We start from the raw sequence: 18,040 nt of genomic DNA on the forward strand, positions 1-18,040 counted from the left end.
ATTAGAGCTAAGCACACACTACATTAAACTAAAACGACATACTGATGCCCATTTGATGGGGTGCATTTCCATCTCTCATCTCAATAAATAATCTTGTTTGGGTGACCAAAGGAGGAAGAGATGAACGAAACGACCCAAACACAGAACAAAACATCAACAACAGAACAAAAAGCGCCATTTCCCCTTTCCCCGATGCTTCGACTTGCAGCAGACACAGTGACAATAACGAGACAGATGTACTGAGGCGGATGTAACCAGATATCCACCGTCTGACAACACCAAGAAATGACAAACGAGGAGGAAGCAACAACATAGACTGCACAAATTAGAAGGTGAAGAACTTATGTACTACAACTCAACCCGGAATTGGAAATTCAAAGTATTTTTACATTGTCCAGTGGGTCGTGATCCAACCCAGAAAGTTTTCCCAAATGGTGGCTTGTGAGGTGGATACAGTGTGGTACATTGTATGTTGAGGAATCTGACAAAATGACAAACAAGAAGTCATCATGTGCAGGATGATATCCAGTAGGAGGAAGGTGGGATTATTAGAGGGGAAGGAACGGGGCTGCCACTGCGTCTCGCATAGCCGAGGGATCAGGGAAGGATCGCGATTCATTTGGCTTTGATTTCAGAATAGTTGCTGCCATCATCCCCCCTCCCTGAGGCCCCCTCCCTGGATCTGGCCCCGATGAACTCCAAAGCAGCATAATTCAGCTCTTGTTTCTCCAGTTCTGCCAGAGAGCCCACAGGTTGGTAATCGCTGTCTTCTCCCTGCCGGAGGAAAGACACAAAGGCCATCAGTCACGAATCAGCGGCGTGGTGGTGATGACACAGAGCAGCGCAACAGATAACACCATACACCACTGAGAGAAGATCGTGTTAGGTGTTACTGGTCAACATAGAACAGGTGCCGACAAGGAGACTGAGATGTTTCATGTTAGTCTGGCGTTTTTTGTTAGCGATAGCGCAGCCATTCATGGAAACCAACAGCAGTACATAGAAGCTGCTATGCAAGGAGGCTTGTGTTTTTAATGGGGATCTGTTTAGGAACCTTACCGTAGTCTCCTCTAGAATGGAGTTAAACTTTGAGCCCAACAGCTCTGTCTTAAGCTGTGCAAGAGTTAGGGGAGAGAAAAACAGACAGAAAAACGCAGAGAAGCGATGAAAGCAAGAAAAAACAGTGTTTGGAAAGGTCATGGTTGGAGCTACTAGATTGGTAGTGGGAGAGATTCCATCAAGGAACAAAGGTTACGTTTCCTCATTCTCAAAGATCAAATGGGGTCGGAAAATTATCACTTTTAATACACAAATCCAACCCCAAACTAATAATGTGAGAATGGTCATCCAACCCATCCTGCATTAGAACCATAATCATTGACATCAGCATGTCTCACCACTTTCTTCCTGAGATTTTGTTTGTCCCTCTTGACTGCGCTGTAGTACAAAGCTGGGTTCTCCAGGACCACGTCCTGCCTAGGGTTGCCATTCTCTCTGGGGGACGGAGTCACATAATCAGACTCGGTCTCACTGCCGCTAACGCAGGGCAACACGCCAAGCCTGGGCATCCATTTTAAAACAACAAGCTCTATGAGGTTACGCTCAAGGCCAAACCGGGGCTGTGAGTGACGTGGTTATTTTATGGGTTTAGTCGCTGAGCTCACACCCACTTCAGGGGTGATTTCTCATAGAAAGCTTGCTATTTTTGGGGTCCAAATATGCCATGGGGCTAACATTAAGCACCTTGGTTAAGAGGGCAACCTGGGTTGTATTTAGCATAGCAGGTCAAGGAATCAAAGCGGTGTCAGAGCAGGGAATTGTGCCTGCAAAGTATAAGGTTAGTCCAGCTTGCTAACCCACTCCACAAGGCCGCCAATGTGGATCTCCAAGGATTTCAACAGGCACTTGTCATGGCAAATAAACTGAAATTGCTCTGGAAAGGATTCTCACGTCCAGCAATCCAACATTCACTCATATACAGTATGCATCAATGTGTTTTAGAATGGATGACTAGGCTCAAGTGTTTCCTTGGATTTCAGAAAATCACTACTTCTGCCTCACATTGCTTTCTCCATTAGTTTGTCAAGTAAACTCACTTCTTGTTGTTGTGGCCAACGTATCTCACTGCAGCAATGATGAAGGCTATGACTGCTACTCCTCCAATGGTTCCAACTATTACTGCCATCATGTACTTCTCTAAAAGACAAAGGCAATCACATTATTACAAAAGTTGGCGGACCAAGTCAACAAGGACAACTATGGGAAGAAATCACAGCAGTCGCATCTCCGCCATGAGAACCTGGCGTTCAATTCTACTCACTCTCCTGCTGTAGCTCCAGCAGAACGCTTTCTGTCCCGTAGAGGTTGGCAATGCTGCAGTGGACATTGACGGCCGGGCCGCCATTGCCTAGCCGATCCCCTTTCTCCCTCAGCTTGATCATGCCTGTGGACGTGTGTCCGTCTGTGTGTGTGTAGTAATTGTACCGGCCATCTGTTTCGTTGATGGTGATGTTCAGGTCGGGCAGATAGAACTCGATGGTGGGCTCAGGGTTTCCTGTGGCCATGCAGACGCACTGGACGCCCTCCCTCACCACAGTGCACTTTGACTCCTCCAGGAACACTGGAGCATCTGAGGCAGGAAGGACAGTGAGCAGTTAGTGTATCAGTATAACAGCAGGAGATACGTTGGTATGACTGTAGTGCTGAATGAAATGCAGAACATCAAACCACTCACACTCCACGGTGATGTTGAAGGAGCTACTGGCTCGGCCGTGTTCGTTCTCGGCCAGGCAGCGGTACTGCCCGTCCCCCTGCGGCGTGATCTCCGCAATCTCTAGCACCGACAGCTCGTCAGCGGTGATGGTGCCCACCAGCTCTCCGTCCTTCAGCCAGGTGAGCGTCGGTGCCGGGCTGCCCTGAGTGCTGCAGTGGAGGAACAGCGAGTTGCCTTCTTGTACCGTCATAGAGTCGTTCACCTGAGGCTCACGAGGAGGATCTGCCAGGGAAGAAATCCAGATCAATCATGTTACTAAGTAACTAAATCCATTTCATTAAGGGAAGAAATTCAAGAGATTCTTTGCTTAAAAGAAATTATAGAACATTTGAGGGGGGAAATTCAATGATATATTGTTGTTGAACTGAATCTAGAAATTGTACAAAAGAAAACCTATCTGTGTTTAAATGTAAAAACTCTACACTAAATGAAAACAAAACCTCCAATATAAAAGCAGCATTTCATCATTTTCAAGTTTCATTGTTGTTTAAAGGCTTGACACGATTCAGTTACAAATGCTTTAATGTTCATGATGTGGGAGAGGAAGTGAAACAGCTCATAGAAATGGAAACGTCATCATCATACAGACTCACACTTGACAGCCAGGTACATAGAAGTGTTCATGGATCCGTATCCGTTGTCGCCGATGCAGGTGTAGAGTCCCTCCTGTGTTGGTACCACATCATCCAGGGAGAGCGAGAGGTTGGAAGCCGTGTCCCACAGCAACTCCTCGTCTCCAAACATCCAGGAGATCTTGGCAGGAGGATTGCTGTCTACCTCACAGTGCAGCATCACTGAGCTGCCCTCCATCACCTCTGAGGAGACGTTCACCCACACTGAGCGTGGAGAATCTGGCAGGGAGAGGAAGGAAATCATTATAACATCAAGGCTTCATCTCAACATACCACCACTGGTAAACTTATTTGGACATTATACCTATATCTTGCTCCATATTAGTACGTTCTGTCTTTCATATGAGTTTGTAGAGTGTGTAGAGTTTGTTGACAAAAAAATCCGGGCAAACCCAGTGATTGCATTGTGCTTTGAGCCCCTCTAGACTGAGCTGTTTTAAGGGGGCGTTGACTGTATGCAAATAAGCCACGGCTCTGATTGGTTGTTGGCTGCTCTCAGCAAGGGACCATCTGAAAGTTACACTCACAGTAAAGTGTCCAAGTACGCATTCAAGAAATCAGCTATACTGGCACACCTTTACTGATTGCTAGTTGCAGTCTGGAGGTTGGCAAATTGTGATGAAGTTCCATTATAAACTAAATGAGCCTTGGCTGCTGTTAAAGCCTGATTTCTCTTCTCTGTGAATAGACTCCACTTAAACGGGCAGTTTGTCAGAATTTCATACCCACACAGTCTAAAACTGGAGCATAATCTGTGGCGGAGAAACAATTATTTCACTGTGCGGCAACATTTCCCCTGAAAAACCCATTTGCTGGCTGATATTAGGTGCCAGGAAATATCTCCCACTGCAAGGGATTCTGAAATTCCAGCTATGAAAACTAAAAAGCCTCCAATTGTGAAAGTGTGATTTTATTGCTTTTGCTGGGACAGGTCGGCAGCATTAGAAAAAAGTGAAAGAGGACATATGTTCTATCAATGCTGCTGCACTTTGTACTAGTTGTCTTATGTGAATGAAACACATTGTAGAGTGTATAAAGTATATTAAGTGTGCAATGACTTTAATACGTTTTGTGGATGTACTGCAGCACCACCCAGGCTCCACCCCACCTTGGCCCTCTGAGACCTCTTCCCAAACATCATACGAAGACAAAGACATCAATCTACACACCAATACTTGCACAAAATCCTTCCAGCACCTTTGTCATAAATGTGTCTAGCTGGAAAGAGATCAAACTGGAAAAAAAAAAAAACACATCTGGGCTAATGCTATACTAGGCTCAGAACTTATCAATCAAACTTTGTGAGTCTGTCGTGCCAGGTCAGGTTTAGTATTTAAGATAAAAGTATCAACATGGATGCTTAGACTTGGATACTTTTCAATCTCACGTAGACTTTCTAGTTGCGAGTAGGATTGATGGGTTCGTGTTGATACCACAGAAGTATTGATGTCTGATATTGAGCAAACATGTGTGTGTGTGTGTGTGTGTGTGAACGTGACTCACACTTGACGTCGAGAGAGATGAGCCTCTCGTAGACGAATGTGGTGTTGGGGTAAAACACCCTGCAGCCCAGCAGCTGCCCGTTGTGCATCGGTCTGGGTGTGAAGATGAGCGTGTTGGAGATTACAGCCGTGTTACTTTCCTCCACGTACTCTGAGCTGAACTCTGGGTCGGGCAGGTAGTCGGTGTATATCCACTGTATCTCTGGACTCATGTCGGGGCAGTTATCAGGAGCATAACACGTCAGCTCCAGACGCTCGTCACTAACAATCTCCTCTGGAACGTCGATGTTCGGCTGATCTGGAGAAAGAAAGAGATCATTGGATTTCTTCCATGAAGTGTTTGTCCTGCATTGAAAAATTAATACATCAACATTATACAGTAATGGATTATTCAAAAAAACAAAGAAACATTTGTTGCAACTGTACACTGATTGGTGACTTACCCAGAACTCTGAGCTCAGCGTAATCTGGGTACGTATATATGTTGGCTCCACCGAGGTCAGCACGAAAATAGTATTTCCCCGAGTGCTCAGTGCCGATGTTGTTGATGAGCAGTGTGCAGTTCCTCTGGTGCAGGTCGCCCAAAAGTTTGGTTCGGCCCTTGTAGCTCTCGTGCACGATATCTGTACGTGATTTGAAGACGACAGGAGGGAAGAGCTGAGGGTAGGGCTGGCCGAAGTACCAGATACCGTGAATGCCACGATACGGCCTCACTCCAGATGGATACATGAAGGTGCAGGGGATGACCACGCAGGAGTTTGTCATGGCGGCAATGTCCCGGGGTATCCAAACATTCCACTGGCAACTGGCATCTGACAGAAAAGAGGATCCAAAGTCAAGACAGATATGAAGACAACAAACCAGATCACTGATATTGTTTTTGCGTAAGTTGCAGCATTCTGGAGATGTTTGGCGTTCACTTATCCCACCCTTAGGCCTTTGACTGGACCCTTATGGAACCATGGACTATTTCGTGAAAAGAACAAAGACAGATGTTATGTGGAATCAACATTCTCTCAGGTACTAAACGTCACTTTCTGGGACTCAAATCTAACTACAGACCTGGTAAGTGAATGCCACCTATCTCCAGAATGCTCCAACTCACAGTGAAACAATGTCGGTAAACAAGTTTGAACGTAATTGACTTGAAAATCATGAACTTTTTTCAACACTTTATGGGAAAGCTATTTTATTACCTTTGAAGATTAACAGCAGTGGAAACAGCAGCTCCAAATACCACATGATCTCTGCTCAGTGCTGGACCATAGACCTCTGTAACGCATAACATACAGTCAGTATCTGAAGGTTTCTGGGTCAGATTTTGTATATAGAGGCAGTTTTTTTGCTCATTCTGTTTCATGTACTCATTCTCCGGATGAAGGTCAAGCAATGAAAACAGATGTTCTTGGTTTGCTGTTAGAATCAGCATGAACTGTAACTTAGAACTGGACTGGACTTCACCTTGAAATGCTGATTGGTGAAAACAGACAGAATCTCTTGCAGTGATGTGTTTTCAGCCGCTCCACTAGAGGGCGCTCACTTACACCTAGACAGCTTGACAGGCTGCTCCTGCTTCTTTTCTCTGTGAAAAAAGGAAAACAGGAACGTCAGCTTCATCGGTTGATGACATCACTTACCGCCCCCCTCACGCCCACAGAACCACACTGACACAGACAAACACACAAATACAGCATCAGAGAGCACCTGCTTGTCTACTGTTGTGGTACTGTACTGTACTGTGCTGGTTAACCACAGTGGACCAGGATAAGAGCAATAGAAACAAATCATGTCTGCTGTAAATAAATGAGGAACTAGAAGGCAGCCTAAATATATGAATGCTGATAGACTCAAGGAATCCAGGGAAAACATTCTCATTCTGTGACTTACGGTCCAAAAGTTAAAGGCCAAAACAGAAAAGTGGTTATTACAGCGCCACCATCAGGCCAACCAGTTTATTTCAAGGTCTCCAGGCAAACAAAAAACAAAACGTCTGTAGCTTCATTCTATACCACACAAGAAAAACAAATGCCTTCAGACTTTGTTTCATCAATGATGAAGCAGCAAATTGTGTCCTCTTGTTGGCTTCCATCCTGTTTGCTCTGCCAACATCTTTCACTCTATGATCTGGCGTCCAAATAGGGAAGAATCCAACCAAACACAGTATCAGTCAAGTGTACCAACTCCACTCATGATTGTTGTTGCCATTGTCGACCACAACTCAGCAACACTCTGCAGAGCGTAAGATCCTTTAACTACAGAGCATTTTCACCTGCGTCACAATGTCACCTAGCACTACCATACTACTTTGTGTTCACTCAATCAACTATCTATTTGTGTTGCTGACACATGTGGCAACTTCACTCTTACTGGCATTACTCAGTACCTCAAATGGTTTCAGTTTGGTCTCAGACACTCCTCGTTGGAAATTTTGGAGACCACAACTACAACTAGCATTATGAAGTGTTTGTCCTGCATTGAAAAATTAATACATCAACATTATACAGTAATGGATTATTCAAAAAAACAAAGAAACATTTGTTTCTCAACTATAACTAGCATTATACAAGGATAGATAACCAGACACTTTTAGAAGACGTACTATCCTTTTTCATTTTAATTTTGTAAATTGCAACTAAAAGCTTTGTTTTTGATTGGTCCATTATTTTGGTAACGTGTCGATGTCAACGTGTAACACATTCTTCTCTTTCTAAGTTGTATGTATCATCAAAGACATCAGGAATTTGTAGCCTATGATCTACATGGATCAGAATCCAGAGTGATGTCAGCAATACCACTGTACAACAAGTCTGTCTGTCTGTCATATTGCCAAAAGAGTGACTGAGAGTGTCAGAGGACTGTTGGGCCTTGGTGGAGGTATGCGTGTTTTGGGACCAAACCATTCACGCTGATGACTTTCCTGTAATAACTGGCTTTTTTTGCTTTTGGGAACTCACTAACAAACTAAATATATCTATAAGAATCTGTCTTCTTCCATGTGCAGCGGATGTAAACTGAACACAGAAGCAGAGTATGGCCTGCTGACGCTGGAGCAGCCGGTGTGTACAGATGGCACGACTAAGAGAGTGCATTTGTGTTTTAGAGCTTCATGATTAAATACATCACAGCTTCCCCCAGAAAATCCATGAGCAATATCAGCCCTGATCATAGAGAGAAATATTCAGAGCGGATGTATCAGGATGTGTCAAGTAGGCACACATTTACTTTATAAGCCAATACGATTTCTATAGTTTTTGTGATCCTGTTCTTTTTCTGGAACATCCTGGACACAAATGAGTCACAATTCTCGACGTCTTGGAGGCCATAATGCCACTCTGTAGGCTGTAACAATCCTAACGTTTCTCCAGTGTGGCGTCAAGCTTCACCATCTGTGCCACAAAACAAAAGGCCGGAGCTGGACGAGTGTGTGAACGCAGGCGAGCCGTGCATCAGCATCAGCAGGACAGAAGAGCCCGGCGGCCAGGCAGGACCACTGACACCACCACCGGCCTCAACAACAACGACCTCATTGACGGGGCGCAACAACGGCTGGCACAGAGCGAGCATACGTGTGCACACTTACAAGAACACACACACACACACGGCACGCACACAAATCCCTTGCCTCATGCCAGCCTCAGCGCCAGGCTCCTGCTCGCTCTCAGTCTGCTTTTCTTGCCGCCGCATTGAAGAACTTCTCCCTGATTCGGTGGCTTTTTATGCAGACTAAGAAATCCTACATATCAGATTCTGTGGGAAAGGACAGATTGAGATGAAGAGATGTAAGAAGGAGACAAGCGCAGAGGGAAGAGAGAGGGCCTGTGTCGGCTCTGGTCTACATGTGCCGTGGGCAGCTCTGAATATGCGTTCAGGCATTTCTGGGCCCGTTTCTTGGCCCACTCAGCATTCTTTTCCTCTGCTCGTCCAATTCTCTTTGCTCTCCCATATGTGTCCCAATGTGTCGCACTATGAGTTTGGATCTTGTTCGCTCCAAGGGTCAAAACTAAGTTTGTAGACAACAGTTGAACTTTTTGATAGGGGCAAACACCGACACAGTGATGGAAGTGATGACTCACGGTGCAGCTTCTGTCCAGCAGAGGAGTCTGTTACTGTTCATGACTCATATTTTCCTTTCATCAATGACTTATATTGTGCAAAAGTACAGCCAAAAATAGTCCCCAAGTGGGAAGTCTTTCAATAAGCTGGATTCAGCAACTGTTGAAAATAGAAAATAGTTCATAGTCACCTAATTTTCTGTCATGGCACTCATTTAATAGTGAGCTAATGACTTCTGTGGCTGTTAAAATCACTACTTCAAACAGTCTCAACCTAAATCCACAAGCAGGTGTCAACAGAAATGCCACCACTTTGCTCCTCATCCTCTCTGTGTCTTTGCACAACACAAATTTTGGAATGTTTGTAGGCGGGGATCATAAACTGGATCCACTCAGACGTCCACCTAGTTTACATACAGCGGAACAAAGGCAACTTGTCTTTCCGAGCCACACTTTTCATTTTCCCTCATCATTACATGTCGGGTGAGTCACTGAATCCAGAAGCCGTTGGGCCACCGGCCAAGTGATGGCATCAACCGAGCGTGTGGATCATCTCAAGGGAATCCCGGCATAAACACATGAGGAGGAGGGACAGTGAGGACTGAAGGAGAGGGGTGGGGATTTGATGGAAGAATACAGCATTGACGGTCCAAGCGGCGTACAAACGAATACGCGGCATGCCATACCACCCTACACACACGCAGCATAGGGCGCGCTAACACACTCACACACACACAGTGTGGGGCGTACAGCTATGCGACCTTCCTCTCCGTCTCCTCTGTGCTGTGTGTAACCTCACCCTCCTGCTATTGTTCAGCTGGGAATGTAGTCATTATGTACAAGAGAAGGAGAAAACACGTAGACAGAGAGAGAGCGGCCAGTTTAAGCAAACGCGCCAGTCCAGTTTTCATTTTTGTGATCCTTCTTTAGAAAATAAAGTCTACATCTAACCAACACATGATGTAAGTAGTCGCTAACACACTTATGAGCCCTGCACTCCTTAGCTTTCACATTTACACCTGAATCAAATCTAAGCACTGCAAACATTCGCCACACTGGATATACAAGGTTTTCACCAAATAGTGTGGAGAAACCTTGAATGTACCAGATAATATCACATTTGGAGTGAAAATAACAAATGACACTGAATGTTGAGCCCCAAACTGAGGGCATGTCTTAAACCTCCAAATCTTAAATCAAAACTTTCCTGCTTTGAGGTCAGCTGAATGATGACATAAATATCAGATCTTTCCCTTTGTGTCCTTGTTTGTGTTTGTCTTCCTGTGTTGTCATTACAAATGACTTGAATCTGCTGCAGCCAGAGAGGAAATACTGTAATATTTCCCTCTAAATCAAAGTCTGACACAGGAAATACTCCAGTTTAACACAAGTGAGCCAAACGCTGGTGGTCTGAGCCTAAAGACGTCTAAAGCTCCATCAGTGTTCATCTTTCGCTCATTTCAGATCCTTTTCCAGAGTCTCATCTTCCAATATCTGAGATGACCACGTCACACTGAACAATCGGCTCTGCTAAATCAGGTGCTGACGCGTGTTATGAGTCATTTTACATGATTGAAACACAACACACAAACACTCAACTGTGCCAAGAAGAACATTTTCATTGTGAATATCATCTACGGTGCGTTTACGAGAGCTTCGCTGGGGTTGTTGGGAGGAAGAATGGGAACCTTGTCCGCAGAACACTGCCCATTGTACAGGAGAGAAAGTGGAGGAATTTTTCCGGAACAGGCCCGCTCACAGCTTGTGCTTTGCTGTTTGCCTGTGACGTGCGCTGGTCCGTAAGCAAAAGGCCCCCACTAAAATACTCAGAGGAGCAGATGGTCTTAAAACATGACTGCTGCCCCTCCCACACACGCCTCACCGAGCTGCAATGAGCCCGGCGCACCACACACACACACACACACAGATACGCACAGATACACACAGACACAAACAAAAACACAGATTTATGCCAATATCCAGTCTTTCCAAGCACTGCAGAGAGCTGGCATGAATAAACGCTTTAGACTGGACTTTGAGGTTATCAGAGACCATGAAACCATTACAGCCGGCCTCGTCAGGGATGCACACAAGCACTCTTACTGTGATTCTTATATGAGACCACATCAAATGTCCAAAGATGTCTCTAGGTACTCATATCTGTGTATTATTGTAATAATACACAAGCACACGGACGTTTGAAGCATTCATGTAAAACCCGTTTGAGTTTTCCAGTTTGCTAACCAGATATTTAGCGTTGAATAGGAGGTGTAGATGCCTGGGCTTCTTTAAGTAAAGGCACAGAAATGCAGCAAAGCTTCACTTGGCAGATCACCAAGCTGATAAGCCACCAGGAGCACCGATAGCTGATTTCCCTCTCCTCTACCTGGCAACCCCAGCGTCTTTGCACAGATCCAGCAATCCCCAGCTCAGTGGGCAGATGGTGAGCCGCAGGCCTCCTCGCTCATTACAGCACAACACTCTCCCTTCCGCTCCGGACAAAAGGGCCGACAAGCAGAGCCGTCACCTGTTCGGCCATGCAGACAAACAAAGCACGGCTCCCTGAAATCCCCAAACCTCCACCTGACTCACTGCACCGTGAGGTGAAGCACCATGACGTGAAGCACCGATCGGGACGCCTCTACACACAAAGTCTAACGAACGTGTGTAGTTCTAATAACTAATTATAACATTTTAGTCATCTATCAGGTTAAGAAACAATCATTGAGTTCTGATTCTCACTAATCAGGGAGGCTGCAAATACACGTCTGAATTTGAAACTCCCATCTGATGTCTGCTGATCTGTGTTTGTCATTCTGCGGTTTAAAAACTGCGGTTTAAAAACTCTGATGTTTGAGCATAATTAGCCCACAGCAAGAACAAACGAGTGTGTCTGTGCGCCAAACAGAGGCAGGCGGCGTTAAAGCATCACACAGTAGATCACACTGGACTGCACAAGGACGGTAAACCTGTTCTGGCTGCGTGTGTAATCCAAAGCTACCTGGCATCACGTGTGTGTGTGTGTGTGTGTGTGTGTGTGTGTGTGTGTGTGTGTGTGTGTGTGTGTGTGGATGTGTGTGTGTGGATGTGCTAACACACAATCACAGAGACAGCTCAGTGCTAATGGCACAAGATAGGAAATCTGTCCAGTAATAATTGGCTGAGCTTTTAACAGCCTCGCTTACACTGAAGAACACACACACACACACACACACAGACACACACACACACATACACATACACAGATACAAACACTCATGCATGCATATTCAATAAGGTACACATACACACACACTCAAACAGTAACTTCTGACTCATCTCCGCACTTTCATCAAGTCGCTCACTCGCTCCCTTATCACCTCAACTACGAATGCGCATACACACACACACACACACACACACACACACACACACACACACTCACCCCAACTGTAGGTGTGTGACCTTAAACTAAAATAACAACAAATCCATCCAGATGCCCACTGACAAGACACAGATTAGATAGATAGATAGATAGATAGATAGATAGATAGATAGATAGATAGATAGATAGATAGATAGATAGATAGATAGATAGATAGATAGATAGATAGATAGATAGATAGATAGATAGATAGATAGATAGATAGATAGAAAGATAGATAGATAGATAGATAGATAGATAGATAGATAGATAGATAGATAGATAGATAGATAGATAGATAGATAGATAGATAGATAGATAGATAGATAGATTGATAGATAGATAGATAGAAAGATAGATAGATAGATAGATCACCTGTGGAGGTGAACGTGGCCGAGCTCCAGGCGATCAGCAGCTCCAGCAGCCCGACTCTGACACTCGCACGCACAGCTCGCAAAGCGTCACGCCAGCCAGCAAGACCTCTCGCCACTCTCTGTACCAAGCCCCACCGGTGGAGAATAAACTCCCCCCCCTCCCCTTCTCACCCCCCCCCCCCCCCCCCCCCCCCCCCCCCACCACCATCATCATCCCTCCCATATGGAAATCAGTGGTTCAGTATAGCAGCATTGTTCTGGAGCTTCACCCTGACCCTTAGCCATTCATAAATACACACCCCGCACTACACAGGGGCCACAAAAGGCCACACTGTTCCCCCCTCGCTCGCTCGCTCGCCCCAACAAATATGGGTGAGGCTTTGAGCTCCAAGGCCGTTCTGTACAACACCACCAGCTGGTTTACTTTGGATGGAACTGAACATATTCTATGGTTTTGGATTGATAGAGTCAGCATCCCCTTTTTTGAAGTATGTGATGAGGAGGATGAGGGTGGTGAAGAGGCTATGACAGATGAAATGAAAGAACAATAAGGTTAAATGTGCGTGTGTGTGTGTGTGTGTGTGTGTGTGTGTGTGTGTGTGTGTGTGTGTGTGTGTGTGTGTGTGTGTGTGATTTCAGTTGAATCTATTTGTGTGTCAAGACAGAGAACCCTATCCGACAATGAACTCTGAGGTGCATCGTGTCAGAGTCATGACATTACAACAGTAACAGAACTTCATCATGGGGGAATGGATCTGTGTGCTGATTTCTAAGGGACGTAATTAAATGGACAACACACTTTTGCAACGCTTTAATAGGCGTCTCCATTGCTGCAGCGCCACCGTGCAGAATGGGCAAAAACAGGACGTCGTGGTCATTGTCTCTTTTACCGCCCTGCTATGATTGCTCACTTGTGTTGTTACTAATGTACAACACAAACTCCCAACAATGTCAAAGTTTAGAAATGAGGAGAATAACGATTATGTTTGGCAGTAAGGTCAAATATATGAAGCATGCACAGTTTGTGGTGAATGTGCCGACGCGAGCAGAGACACTGTGTGTGTTTACAGGCACTGTGTGTGTGTGTGTGTTTACAGGCACTGTGTCGCCTGAGTACTTGTCCTCACTGCAGTTCAAGGCAATGAAATGCAATGAAGCGGTGAACATGCTCCATCAGGTGCAGTATAGCTGAGGTGTTGCGTAATCCCGGTATGAGGTGAGTCTGCCCATTGAGGAAAGACGTTTACATGCCTGAATAGATCAATATACAACTGCATTATCCAGCTGTGTCACTCAGAGTGAGTATACGTGCTCTGTGCCGTGTTTACTGGCTTAAAGCGTTTCTATTCTCTATCCTACAGCTTCTATCGTTTCCCTTGTAAGTAATTTAAACGAGTCGTCTTCTGCTCAGCCACTCACACATCTCCATGTACTCAAATATGACATATTTCTATTCTATTTTTTAATAATATTGAGGTTCCAGTTTGGTCATACCTCACTGTTAAACTTCGCCAGCTTATCTCTCTTTATCAAAGCTAAATATGACATTAGGTTTATCGGCCCAGTTAGCGGGGTGATGGGCCCTCTCTGCCCTGCTGTGTCCTGAAACCTCACACACACACACACACACACACATACACACACATACACACACACACACACACCCTCCTGACACAGAAGCCATTGTCTCCCGAGGCCTTCTGGGAGAGGACAGCTCAGCTCGAGCCTGACACCACACAACACTGGGAAGTCGATGTGCACAGATAATTGTCTTTTAATCACAACAATCCCCTTTTCTCTGCCCTCGCTGCTTTTTCTCTGTCTTAGCTCGCTGTCTTGTTCGAACTTTCGCTCTTGTGGTATTTCTCGGCCCTTGTGGCTGTTTTGTGTACTCGAGCGACCAGTGGCAACCATGTTCCTCTGCATTTGCATATGCAGGGCTATTGCTAAGAGTTATGACTGCAGGGGAACTTTGGGCCCCTCAGAAATGTTATCTAGGAGAAAATAAATACTTCAAATAAAAGTGAAATTCAGGTTATTTACTTTTTTTTGGTATATCTTTTTTCCCCATGTTGTTGGAGATATTTGAGTACTTTAAGCCCTATTTGCACAGGATTCATATAACATCTGGACACATCTGCTCTATCTCTATTTCCTCGGTTCCCCTCTTTGGGCCTCTTTTCTCCAGGTGTTCCTGCGTCCTCCCACTCCAAAGACACACAGGTAGGCGGAGTGGAAACTTTCAAATGCCCGTAACTATAAATGGGAGTGTGACTTGAGCTTGTTTGTGTGTGTGTAACCCTGAACAGAAAGTGGATGGATGGTGTATCATGGGAGGGATGAATCAGCCAGATCTAGTCTCCATTGAGATTGGTGTGCAAATCTTGAAGTCATTGACCCAAACACTCTGCCACACACTCCCAACGTTAAGGAATCATTTCAAAAACCCTGGATCTGCAATTGGACCTGAATCGGCACCAGAACCTGGAACAGGCTCTGCCCTCTTGCCTGGAACAAGCCCCGCCCTTCTACCATTTCTTTTCGTCAAAATCAAACCAACCAACAGGCATGAGTGAAAATAGGAGGAAACGAAAAGCTAAATTCCTAAAATGAGTCCAGAATCCAGTAAATCCACATCTGCATCCAAACTATCACAGGGACGGTTCTTGGTGTAATATTAAGCATAAAACACACACCAGTATCCACACAGGGCAGGATAAACACACACACACACACACCTCCTCAGCATGGTGTGACTAAGGAGGGAGGTGAGGAGAGGCAGGGTGTCGTTGTCAGTAGGGGGCGTTGTTGGGATTGTGCTGGACAGAGACGGAGACAGAGCAACACTGAGAATGGATTCATTGTCCGGCTGTCCACTTTACTGGACAGGAATGATGGATGGTGTCCATAAAGGAAACACTAGCAGCTTGTATTTCCATCCTTCACAATGTGTATATGATTTTTTATTTCACAGTTTGAGCATTTTACATGACACTTCTATGAAAATTAGGGTAGAAAATCACCGATCCCACTCATTATTTGCTCTGTTTTGGGCTCTAAAGGCTCTGAGGTGCAGCTGTCTCTGTCTCTGACTCTGTCTCTGTGTTATGAGGGAATTTAATCCCAAAGGTGTAACTCCTCTCAAATCTGCCCTGCTTGGTCTCGATTCTCACTTTGTGCTCCAGTTGTCATTGCGCCGCTCGGAGTGTTTTTGATATGTGGGTAATTTTTAAACACAATTTTCAGACACAAATTTAAAATTGAAAGCTCTTTTAAAGCTTCTGATCTACCTCTTCAGAAACAGATCATTCCATATGTTGATGTCCAGAGAATTGCAACCACAACAAAACCAAACCACAGTTTGTTTTCATCAGATCTTTAAGCAGCATGAGAAAGGGAAAAGCCAGAGACTACAGACACAGAGACTTCATGGCATTATGGGATTTCATATGCAGAAGTTTTGTGTGAATCCTATACGAATTATTATTATAATTAGTATAGTGAATAAATGATTTTATCATGGCAACAATACCATAACCTATATATCACAAATTCTACATATTTAAGATTCAGAGCAGAGAAAAACATTCATTGAAAATCAAAAGCAGTGAAGAGTGAACAGAGTGGCTCTTACCGTATCAGCTGATCTGCAGTGAAGAGTCACAGCTCACCAAGGGAAAGACAGAAAATCATCTTCTTCTTCTTCTCCTCCTCCTCTCTCTCTCTCTCTCTCTCTCTCTCTCTCTCTCTCCCTCCCTCTCTATCTCTCTCTTTTCCTCTCCTCTCTCTACCTCTCTCCCTGTCTCTCTCTCTTTCTATCTCTCCCTATTTCTGTCTCTCTCTCTCCCTCCCCTCCTTCTCTCTGTCTCTCTTCCTCTCTCACTCTCTCTGTCTCTCTCTCTCTCTCTCTATCCCTCTCCCCGTCTCTCTCCGTCTCTCTCTCTATCCCTCTCCCCGTCTCTCTCTCTCTCCGTCTCTCTCTCTCTCCCTCTCACTGTCTCTCTCTCTTTCTCTCCCTCCCCTCTTTCTCCCTGTCTCCTTCTCCCTGTCTCTCTCTTTCTCTTCCTCCCCTCTTTCTCTTTCTCTCCCTCTCCCTGTCTCTCTCTTTCTCCCTCTCTCTCCCTGTCCCTCTCTCCCCCTCTCCCACTGTGTCCCTCCTTCTCATGATGACATATGATGATCTCAGTTGGGTCAATTCGAGTCGCTACTTCCAGACGGTTCAGCTTCTCAGCGGCCTTACTGACTGACATTTGTTGTCGCAACTAATCGGTTAACATTGCAACATGGATCATAGGTTTTGGTCCAGAAGTAACACACTTATCATGAAAACCAGAATGTTCATCACATGATCAATAGGTGCAATTTGTTAAATACTTGGATAAGAATATGAATCTGACAAACTAAAAATATCTATAGTATCTAAGTATCTATATGACGCATATTCATGGAATTGTACTGTACATTTATAACAAAGCAAAAACATGCAACAACCACTAATGTGAAGCTGAGATGATGCTGACTCAGCAGCCTGTAAAGGGTTTTGATTAATTTATTTATTTTATGTTGTATTATTGTCATTTCTTTCAGTATATTATTAGAACCTGACACATTTTCAGTGGATTTACCTTTAGTGACCTTTAGTCTCCAGGGTCGTCCTCACCGGCCTGGAGTGTGTGAGCCCTGAGGGAAGGGAACAGAATAAAGACCGACATGATGAACAGACGAAAAATGTGGAGAAAATGAAAACCTGCAGTCAAGCTGTAACTGACCTTTGGGGTGAAGAAGATACGATACTTCATTAATCGTTATTTTGCATGCGATTCACAGCAAATCGCATGCAATTGAAATTTATCCTGCAGCCCCTTATACATTACGATCATTTGGCAGACGCTTTCGTCCAAAGCGACTTACATTACATCCCTTCGCAGAGGGGGGAGCAATTGAGGGTTTGGTGCCTTGCTCAGGGGCATCTCGGCAGGGACTTGAACCGGCGACCCTCCGGTTCCCAAGCAGAAGCTCTACCCACTGAGCTACTGCCTGCTACTGCCTCCTTATATCACACACACACACTCACACAAACAATACAGAGGGGTTGTATGCATTATACGGCGCCCATGGAGCAGTTGGGGGTTCGGTGCCTTGCTCACGTGCACATCGGCAGTGCTCTGGAGGCAACTGTCCCATCACATCACACACACAGTCCAAATAACACCACAGTAGCAGCAACTCACCAGCTACCAGTCTGCTTACTTGGTCAACATGGGGGACTTGAACAGGCGACCCTCTGGTACCCAGCCGTCCACT

General features: G+C 45.1%; 1 protein-coding gene across 2 annotated transcripts; it reads right to left on the reverse strand.

Annotated features, from left to right (window-relative positions):
• Positions 1-615: 615 nt before the first annotated feature.
• Positions 616-6,149, reverse strand: mag (myelin associated glycoprotein). 2 transcript variants are annotated; one of them, XM_076148554.1, is made up of 10 exons: positions 6,104-6,149; positions 5,351-5,719; positions 4,909-5,205; positions 3,367-3,624; positions 2,735-2,995; positions 2,321-2,629; positions 2,097-2,196; positions 1,398-1,494; positions 1,060-1,113; positions 616-774 (listed from the first exon to the last, which is right to left on the reverse strand). In XM_076148554.1, the coding sequence occupies exons 1-10, from the start codon at positions 6,147-6,149 to the stop codon at positions 616-618; spliced, it is 1,950 nt and encodes a 649-aa protein (XP_076004669.1). The 2 variants fall into 2 exon arrangements, with proteins under 2 accessions (XP_076004669.1, XP_076004671.1); XM_076148556.1 differs by lacking the exon at positions 1,060-1,113.
• Positions 6,150-18,040: the final 11,891 nt, after the last annotated feature.

The sequence above is a fragment of the Genypterus blacodes genome, unplaced genomic scaffold (assembly GCF_046128005.1).
Source record: "Genypterus blacodes isolate CSIRO-AG114 ecotype Tasmania unplaced genomic scaffold, CSIRO-AGI_Gbla_v1 ptg000040l_1, whole genome shotgun sequence".
NCBI classification, from domain to species: Eukaryota; Metazoa; Chordata; class Actinopteri; order Ophidiiformes; family Ophidiidae; genus Genypterus; species Genypterus blacodes.

What these genes read in the sequence shown, in the direction of transcription:
- mag (XM_076148554.1), bottom strand. Translation starts at nt 6,149, where the DNA reads ATGTGGTATTTGGAGCTGCTGTTTCCACTGCTGTTAATCTTCAAAG. An exon ending in GCTGGAGCTACAGCAGGAGA is followed by an intron (nt 2,197 to 2,320) that starts GTGAGTAGAATT and finishes TTTGTCTTTTAG; the next exon opens with AGAAGTACATGATGGCAGTA. An exon ending in CCATTCTAGAGGAGACTACG is followed by an intron (nt 775 to 1,059) that starts GTAAGGTTCCTA and finishes TTCCTCCGGCAG; the next exon opens with GGAGAAGACAGCGATTACCA.